Below are 9,780 nucleotides of genomic sequence, written 5' to 3'. Positions count from 1 at the left end.
TCAATGATTTTTGGAATTCTGATTTTCATACGACTGTAATGAAGTTGAATAAACTAGCATACCGTGCTAAAATCTAGGCTTAAGGTTATGCCAAATAACTTATTGTGTATTAAAGGAAGGTTTGTATATTGTAAGTAACCAACCGGTTTTTTATCTTCTTAATTCTCAATATAGGGATAGTTCATCTATTTCATATATTTTACCTTTATTGTATTCGTGTGTTTTGAACACATTTTAACTAAACTAGCCTCAAAAAGAAACTTACAGTTTTTTACCAGGTCATATCTTAAACTCCTGTCCATAAAAATGAAAAAAAATTACACACTGGATTACTTCAATACTCTACTCTAAGCACGTGTCAGTAACCAAGCAGTTGTCCAACTGACACAACCGTAAAATGCACTGACACGGAACAGCTTCCGGGACCACATTCACAGGCGAATATTTGGAACCCAGCAAAAGAAATCTGTGAGAATGCGTACAAGATCCTTACACAGGTGACTATATCCAAAGAATAAGTGGAATAGTGTGGAACGGGGCTGCTTCAGCTTTGCACACATTTTCTTCAAGAAACAGGTCTTGTTCCACACTATTCCATTTACTCACAGATTTTTGTGTGTTGGGTGCCAATTTATATTGGGCTGTGAATGTGGTCCAGGAAGCTGTTCAATGTCAGTGCATTTTGCTGTTGTGTCATTTGGACAACTGTTTGGTTACTGGCCAGTGTTTAGAGTAGAGTATTGATGTAATCATGTGTGCAATTTTTGTTCATTTTTATGGACAGGATTTTAAGATATGACCTTGTGAAAAATTATATGTTTCTTTTTGAGGCTAGTTTATATACACACAATGACTTCACACTTCACACGTTCCATTTCTAATCTAATACAGTAGTGCATTTGTCAGTTTATTGAAACCAAATATATTATGAAGATAAAGACATGATTAAATTGGCCCGGTTCAAGTCTTTGGTAATGAAATACAACGTTGTGCTTAATTACTCTGTTTCTACAATTAAGAGCAAGCTTGTCCAAATCTGCAATGTTAATCAATTCAGGTTGTTATAAAAAGGAGTTAAAATTGTGACCTGCAACCTTTCAACAGACCTGATATTGAGACTGTAAATTTATTGCAGAAAAAAGGACGATTATTAGGAAATAATTGTTGACTGCTGTTAAAGCAATAATGTGTGATTTCCATAAAGAATAGATTCCTATTTAAACGTTAGTTTTCGCTGATAGCTATTGATTACATCCCCGTTTAGTTTCAAGCCAAACAATTGAGGTAAAACGAAGAAAATGTCATTCCAGCACCTACAATTTGTGTAGCAGCTCGACGTTCGTATTGTGATCATGAATATTGGCGTAGTTTTACACAACTAGGACGAACAAACGAGGCGTAAGACGAATAGCGATATAAACACAGCTTATACGTCAAGGCGGACGGCGCCTATAATGCGTGTATAATATCGCCGATCGTATAATTTTCATGATTATTAGCGGAGCTACACGCAACTGATGAGATGTGCAAACAAGACGTAAGACAAAAATAGCGATGTGCATACAGTTTATACGGTACGTCACGGATACAATGGATTTTCGGAATGTGTTGATCCAGCACTCGATCAGTGAGCTCAGAATAAAATCGGAGATACCCGGTTTTATTATCAATATTAAATTTTACTGCAATTAAAGCACTTCAGGCTTAGTCTTTCACAGTGCATTTATGTACACCAATGGCACACTCTGAGATTCACTGACTTCAGATGAATAGAAATCTCTTAAGCTACGCAATTTCACAATGCGTAATCTGTTTGAATTCAAAACTTTTAAAATCGCACCAAACTTGGTATCCATTTTCATCTTAAAAAATAATTACCCTCATGTTTAATCAGTTTTATTGCTTTTATTTAAATATATTGATAGTTTTGACCACCTAATCAAGTAGGGACTTTCTTTTTTGGATGTGTTTATTTTGTGTTGAACGGCTTATACATCTTATTATACCCAAGATTATGCTTTTCTTTCAAACTGTTTATATTTTGGCTACCAACTAGAACAATGGTAAACAGCTATTACACCACAACAGATTATTGATATTGAATCATATTAATACATACTATTATCTCAAACTTCAAAGTTATATGATCATAGCTGATAGGCCTAGTGTGACTTCCATGGTCCTGATGGATCACAATTGTAAGTTTAAAGGGACATTCATGTATATTTTAGTTTCAATGTTTGCAACAACAAAAAACCTTTCATGGTGATTGACTCTATATAGTACACACTTCAAAGTTAAATGATCATATCTGATGGATCACAATAATTGCAAGTAAGTTACTGTTCCTCTATTAGGATAGCAGGCTTTTGCAGCTATATAATTTAGACTGTTACTTTATCTATCAAAACTGATCTTGCAAAAAGTAGCCCAAATCTTTTACAGAGTTTTGAGTAGTGATGAAAAATTAACAGACACGATGTAGGTCTAACAAATCATGCTGTTTTGTCAAAATGAATGTGGATTTTTTTGTTCATATTGATTGCACCATATCATGAGATCAAAATACTACCATTCTAAAATGTCCGTAGACCATGCCCACAAAAACATCCCTATCAAGAACCAGGATTTTTCCGTAACTAGCACACTTGTGAATAGTTAACGGAATTGCTTAATTAGTAGTCTATTTTTCCTAGCAGCGTAACATGATGCAGTTTTGTCTGCAGTATAATTCACCACGACATTTGCAGGACTTAAACCCCACTAAAAGCTATCAAACCAAGATAATACTCATTGAAAACAGCTCAACTATGTTTAATCAGATCTTCTCTGGTTAAATCCACACTACACATGTTTCTGTTTTACCTGTGCGATATTGCAATGAGCTGGTATTATAGTTTCAGTTGGGTGAACGATTATAAAGCAAACGCAAGGTAACAATTATACTGTGTGGGACTTTGTTTCCGAAATGAGACAATAGTCTGCATATTGTTAACCAGCATACTTGAAAATGAGAAACATAATGGTTGTAGACTTAACACGGTTTGGAAATAATTTCTTCATTTTTTTTTGTGTGTGTTATCTGTCGTTTACATATCCTTCCTAAAACACCAAAGTGCGAATATTTCCAAACTCCTAAGTTAACTAAAAATTTAGGACATGTTACAAAACTATATTTTCTAGAATTTCATAGAGTACTTATTGGCCGGTTATTTTCAGGTGGTGTATGACGTGCAGTCCCTAAATTCAGTAAATTTTCATCGTCAACCGTGTAATTGAATGGGATTATTTTGACATTTTAAAACGCTTGAAATATCACAAACAAATAGGCCTATGTTGATAAATAATATAAATACAAGCTAAAACCGTTGGGGTTCGATAATGAACCCCACAAAACTAACCAAGTATATGGAAAATGCCATACGGCCGGGTGGTTTCACGAGTTGCCGGCTCGATCATGTCATCCGCCGCCTGGTTATTTTTCAAACAGTGACGTTAACTAGGCAATGCTCTAATACCTATAAGGCTATACCATACACTAAAACACCAAAGTGCGAATAAACACCTAAATTAGCTCAAAATTTAGGACATGTTACAAAACTATATTTTCTAGAATTTCAGAGAGTACTTTCAATATTGGCCGGTTATTTTTCACACAGTGACGTTAACTAGGAAATACCCATATACCTATAACATACACTGTTTGTAGAGGTAACGCGTCAATGGTGAGAGTACTGTGTGTTATGTATAGGAAAATGAACAGTAACAGCAGTACGATCTTAATTTCTGAAAAAGAGTGTGTTTTGTAACTTTTAAGGTTGTGGTATTGATTTTTCCATTTCCTTTTTAGCTTTATTATGTTTAATCATTGTCTATTATGGTGATATATGTAAACGAGCCATGATAGATTTCTCCATTTACTTGAATTGCAATATACACCACTAAACTCTCGTCCGGATCTACATCGGCTTCGTCAACGATACTCAGGCTAACTGTAGCATCAGTCGCGGCAGGCATAAAGTTTACGAGTTCGTCCTGAAGAGGAATATAGTCGACACCGGCTGTCGCTGTATAATCTGCCGTGTTCATAACTGCAACGAAATAATAATACGCGTAATTGAATATAAGTTATGTTTTCTTTTTACCTAGCTTGGGGGGTTTACAAGCCCCCACGCTAGGTCCTGTTTTTCTATCCGATTCTTCTTTCTTTCTTCTTCTTCTTGCAACAAACTACAAAATGCTTTTCCTCCTACATGTTACACCCTACAATTATGTCACTTGCACATATGTATCGGCTATATCCAGTGCCCATAGGGTGCAAACATAATTGAGGTCAAAGGTCATTAAGAGGGCATTACCGGTATATAAAACCTTCAAAATGCTTCTTCTGTCACATATTACATAGCACAATGACGTCACTTACACATGTGCATCGGCTTTACCCAGTGCTCATAACTTGCACACATAATTGGGGTCAAAGGTCATTAAGGGGGTAAAATCTTACAATTGCCTTATCTCGACATTGTAAGGGGTGTGGGGGTACAAGGCTCAAACTCCGTGACAACAACCAATTTACTGACCAGGGGAACACTTTGCAACGCTGTGCAGGGGTCAGGTCAAAGCTTATCTGTGTCAAATCTTAGATTTTAATTTTCTGAGCATCTGTAAGGACTATGGGACTCAAACTCGGTGACAACAAACCTCATGACCAGGGGAACATTTTGAAACATTTAGTAGGGGTCAGATGCCTCCAAAACACTAACATGCCCCAGCTAGGTTTGTGGTCTATGACCACCATATGCCACTAGTCTATTTTGTTTCGTTCCCCCCTTTTTGTTTAACTTTTGATCAGGATTTCGATCGAATCTCTAACCAAATTAATTGATAATGTGCAAAATAAATTTATGATATGAAAAATGAGATTTGGAAATTAACATTATAATAAATAGGAAAAATTAGCATTTGTTCATGTTTCATGGATTATGTAGTACATGTATATAAATAGCGTTCAAAACACTATATGTTTAAACAACAATGTGAATTATACGAAAGTAAAACTACCGACTATTTCTCATAAATTAGGTAACAAAACGTAATTTCTGGATCAACAGTTTTTAAACACATGTTTGTAAATATCAACGGATTATAGGTACTACACATTCATTATATAAATGTCTTATGTGTCGACGGTCATTCCATGGTATTCAGATGTTCGAAATGTTTAGGTAAGGGGCGCACTATTATATAATCCAAGAAGCATAATTTGACTACTGTCTGTTCAATTAGCTTAGATTATTGTTTTTTAAGATATTTGAAAAAATAAACAATTGTGGTAAAAGTCATCAAAGAAAAGAGTTAGCACATAGACTCAACGTGATTTATACTTTTTGTGTTTGTTGAGGATGGTTCGTCTCAAATTTGTAACGGAACTTTCCCTCTCATTTTACATGAAAGTTACTGAGAAGTCTGAAGAACTAAGCAAAATGGTTTGCTGACATTACATGGGTGGGTACTTGATCTGTAATCACAGCAATATCTAGCTTTATTTATCTAGTCCTGCGCGAGATTCGGTATCGTTTCAAAAATGTGAATTATACTGTGTGTTGTGTGCTCCTCCTTAAACATTCGGCAAAAACATGAATTCTTCAGCTTAATGATGACATTATATTACTCATGCGAAGACTACTTAGGCTTAAAAAATGTTATTTCTCAAAGCCCACGCGCGCATTCTTGACGCGTCCATTTCAGCTGAAACAGCAAATTCATTTTTTATTTTATTTTTTTATTTTGTTTAAATAGTTTTTTGCCGAAAAATCATAAAATTCTGTGACAAATTTGGAAGAAAAGTTACTGGATTCGATACTAGCAGTTGTTTAGGTATAAAACAATATTTATTGATATTTGTACTTCAATTGTGTAAATCAGCCACAATTTTATGCGAAATGACATCTTAATTCAAAATTAAGTTTCAAAAAAATCTTTAAAAAAAATAAACATCTTTAAAAAAAAACCTCATTCCGCATTCGTTCTTGAATGCCATGGGCTTTGAGACATTATTTTTTATTTATTATGAATATATTTCAAACTCACCAACTACACCTGCGTTTACACAGTCCGGTAAACATGTCCTTGTAATAGTGATGGCTACAGCGCCGTCTGCTTCACCAACAACATATTCTCCAATGATGGAAAATGGTTTTGCTTCTATTCAGGAAATAAAATAATGATAAAAGAAACTAATGGGGTCTACGGATCCTGCATATAAACTCTATGTAGTCTCAGATATGACAATATAGGCCCACCATAGCCATCACTGTTCTTCAATCATGCCATACGGAACATGTTATCCAAACTCAACGAGTTTTATTAAAATTTAAAATAATAATAGCTAGGACATTTTCTAGGTTTTAATGTCTTTATATACTGCAATTTACTTGGTATATACTTATTAGGATTTTGTCTTTTATTCATTAATTGGTGAATGACCATTTTGTTACCTACATATTGCGTTACGAAGTAGCAAAACTTTCTTTATATATGGCCTCGTTCGCTCCTGGAAAGCTATATTGATTTTATCAAGCAAAAGGCTATCCCTTCTTACATCGACAGGTCTAATTTTTATAATGAGGTGTCACGGGGTTTAGAACAGATAATAGTTTTGTGTATTTAGAACAAAAATATGCAATTTTCGTTAAATTGGATATTTAAGAGTATACGAGGTATTGTTGGTCGAAGCAGCCAAAAAAAATCGATTTTCATTATCTGAATCAATATATTATTGAAAAATAACACTTTGGTGTTTTGCAAAAGTTCATTCTACAAATCATATACTTTGAAAACTTGCTTAATTTATTGTTGTTAATGAGTTATGTACGTTTCATAAAAGTGTTGTTGTTTCATCCCTCTTTACAACATAACTCAAGAACCACAGGACCTACAAAAGTATATCTGTGATATTTGAATTCTTCTATACGCTCGCTATGAATTGAGCAATGCAATTTTTGCTAAAGCTCACTACCATTCGCAAGATGCTGTGAACGACTTTGTTTTGGCTGTTTCGACCAACAATACATCGTATACCCTTAAGGTAAGTTGTTATGGCGGAAGGAAAACAAATTGCATCGAAAAAAGATTGCCTCGCCTTAAGGGGGTACTACACCCCTGCCCAATTTTATGCCTATTTTTGCATTTTTCTCAAACATTTTGGACATTTTATTTCAGCACAGACAACACTTGTGGACTTACACCAAAAATGAGGGAAAACCAATTTTGATCAATAAATCAATAACTACTTGCCTTGAGTTGCTGAATTTTCAGTGCAGTGGTTGTAGTCTTTTCCCCTATGATATACATATCTTATCTGTCACCAATGCGCTATAATTTTTGAGAAAATTGCAAAAATAGGCACAAAATTGGCCAGGGGTGTAGTACCCCTTCAAAGTACATTCAACTTACTGAAAGTTGGTAGTGTTAAAGTGCCATTAGCGTCGTCGCAAGTTAATATTTCAAATCTCATTGAAATAAAGGCGTCTGATGTAATGGTGAGAGGTTGCATTTCAATCAATGTGGCTTCTGTCACGCTTTCAAATGATATTACATCGTATGCATATATCGCCTGATGGTTAACATGAAATATCTGTGAGAGAGAAACAGAAATGGTAATTGCATTAAGATACGAATAGGTAGATGTGATGACATTACTCTCAACCGTCATAGATATATAGAAATGCAACAGTAGCAGTAGCTTATGTTGGCCACAGACTTAATTAATTTAAATTTGTCCAATTTGAATGAAAGTTGGTATATGTGATCCTGATGTAATTCAAAATATTATGGAGGTTATTTCAAGGTCACCAGAGGACAACCAGAGGTCAAAAGGGGTAAATACCAAAGTTTGTCCAATTTGAATGAAAATTAGTATATGTGACGTTGATATAATTAAAAACATGGTGAAGGTCATTTCAAGGTCATCATATGTCAACCAAAGGTCAAATTAGTGTATTAGGTAGACTGTTATTAAACTTAGTGCCGATGTTGACAATTTTGTCCAAAGAAATTTCAAGGTCAACCTTTACATTTGCTGTAGCACTCACATTGTTACACCAATTTTGACCTTTCTTGGTCACAACCATCATTGACTATGCTCCTACATGTCCCATGAAACTTGTGGGGTCAAAGTTCACGCAGTGGTCATAGGGGTCAAAACGTAATTTCAACTCAAAATGCTTCATCTCCCACAAATTACGTAGGACAGTGACGCCACTTGTACACATGAATTGCTATTACCCAGTACCTATGGGTTAAACACAGATTTGAGGTCTAAGGTCATTAAGGGGTCACTCCCGGTATAAAACGAAATGCCTTTTATTTTTATTAGCTAAAAAAAACATAGGACAGTAACGTAATGTTCACACATGAATTGTGGTTACCTTCTATACATGTAGTATTTTTATTTAGGGTTGAAGGTCATTATGGATTCACTTCCGGTATAAAACAAAATGCCAAAAAAAAAATATTAGGTAAGGAAAACATAGGATAGTAACGGTATGTTTACACATGAATGGTGGTTACACATTTTATATGTAGTATTTTTTATTTGGGGTCAAAAGGGTCATTTAGGGGCTCACTTCCGGTGTAAACGAAATACCTTCAAAATACTTCTTCTGTCAGAAATAACGTAGCAGAGTGACACCACTTGCGCAGATGCATTGTAATTATCCAAGGGGTCAAAGGTCATTAAGGGGTCACACCACGGCTATGTTCGTGGTCTTAGACCACAGCTATGTCTAGTTACTATTATTTGCTCTTACTTAACAAAAAGAAACGAAATATGTTAGATTTCAAATTCTACCAAGTATCGACCGCGGTTCGAACCAGACACCTATGGACCCATAGTCCAGACGATATAACACTGTGCTACGAGTTGTTCTGCCAGAAAGCCGTCTATTAAATCATACTTATTGTTTACGGAATAAAGCGCATATACACGATATAATATTACATGTATGCAATATATTCAAAAATTTTATTCATATTGCTATGGTAGTTATTCCGATTATTACGTCACGTAGTCTTATTGGCTATGGCTAAGAGTCATACACTTGTGTACGCAACTGGCTCTGGTTATTAAATTCAATCTGATCTACTGGAAATCAGTTTTAAAAGTTCAAGTCACATACCGGAAGTTAACCATAAATTACCTCACCTATTAAATTTTGTGTACACTATATTATTGTGCTGACCATTGTGGTACAAGTCACTTCAAAAACATTTATCATCAATCATGGACTTACAGCTAATAAGCGTACACCCTATACATACCACCATAAACCGTATCAGCCATTTTCATGCCGCTCCCCAGTTCTCGTACGGGTAACCGGGACACTAAGCAGTTAGTTTTTTGTCTAGGGAAATTTCAATTAATTCAACTATTTCACAATAGATTGTGACCGCTGACATAATTGGATTGTTGACACCAGCATTGCAGAAAAATGGTGAAGTTTTTTTCTGCAAGGGCGGTGTCCACAATCCAATGTGTCAGCACAGGGTGTGAATTGCGCTGTTCACACACATTGGTATAGGAGAGGAGTTGCCAGTGCTTGACGTCAATGTGATGAGCTTATTGCATCTATTGTTATCCTTTTTATGACGATGAATAATGTGGCCATCATATTAATATCTTCACCATCTATACTGCTTTAACATCAGGTTTTTAAAGGTATAGTGCTATTGAAAGTTACATACAAATTAAAGTTTACTTACCTTAGGCAGTACAGGGCA

The 9,780-nt window shown here is 35.2% G+C and overlaps 1 protein-coding gene across 1 annotated transcript; it reads right to left on the bottom strand.

Annotated features, from left to right (window-relative positions):
• Positions 1-881: 881 nt before the first annotated feature.
• LOC140169603 (uncharacterized) lies at positions 882-9,771 on the bottom strand. Its single transcript, XM_072192868.1, has 4 exons — positions 9,763-9,771; positions 7,456-7,636; positions 6,091-6,204; positions 882-4,091 (listed from the first exon to the last, which is right to left on the bottom strand). The coding sequence occupies exons 2-4, from the start codon at positions 7,553-7,555 to the stop codon at positions 3,862-3,864; spliced, it is 444 nt and encodes a 147-aa protein (XP_072048969.1). The 5' UTR covers positions 7,556-7,636; positions 9,763-9,771; the 3' UTR covers positions 882-3,861.
• Between the last annotated feature and the right edge of the window lie 9 nt (positions 9,772-9,780).

The sequence above is a fragment of the Amphiura filiformis genome, chromosome 14, assembly GCF_039555335.1.
Source record: "Amphiura filiformis chromosome 14, Afil_fr2py, whole genome shotgun sequence".
Classification (NCBI taxonomy): Eukaryota; Metazoa; Echinodermata; class Ophiuroidea; order Amphilepidida; family Amphiuridae; genus Amphiura; species Amphiura filiformis.
The sequence above is the reverse complement of the archived record's forward strand: the minus strand, read 5'-3'. Positions and strand labels throughout refer to the sequence as shown.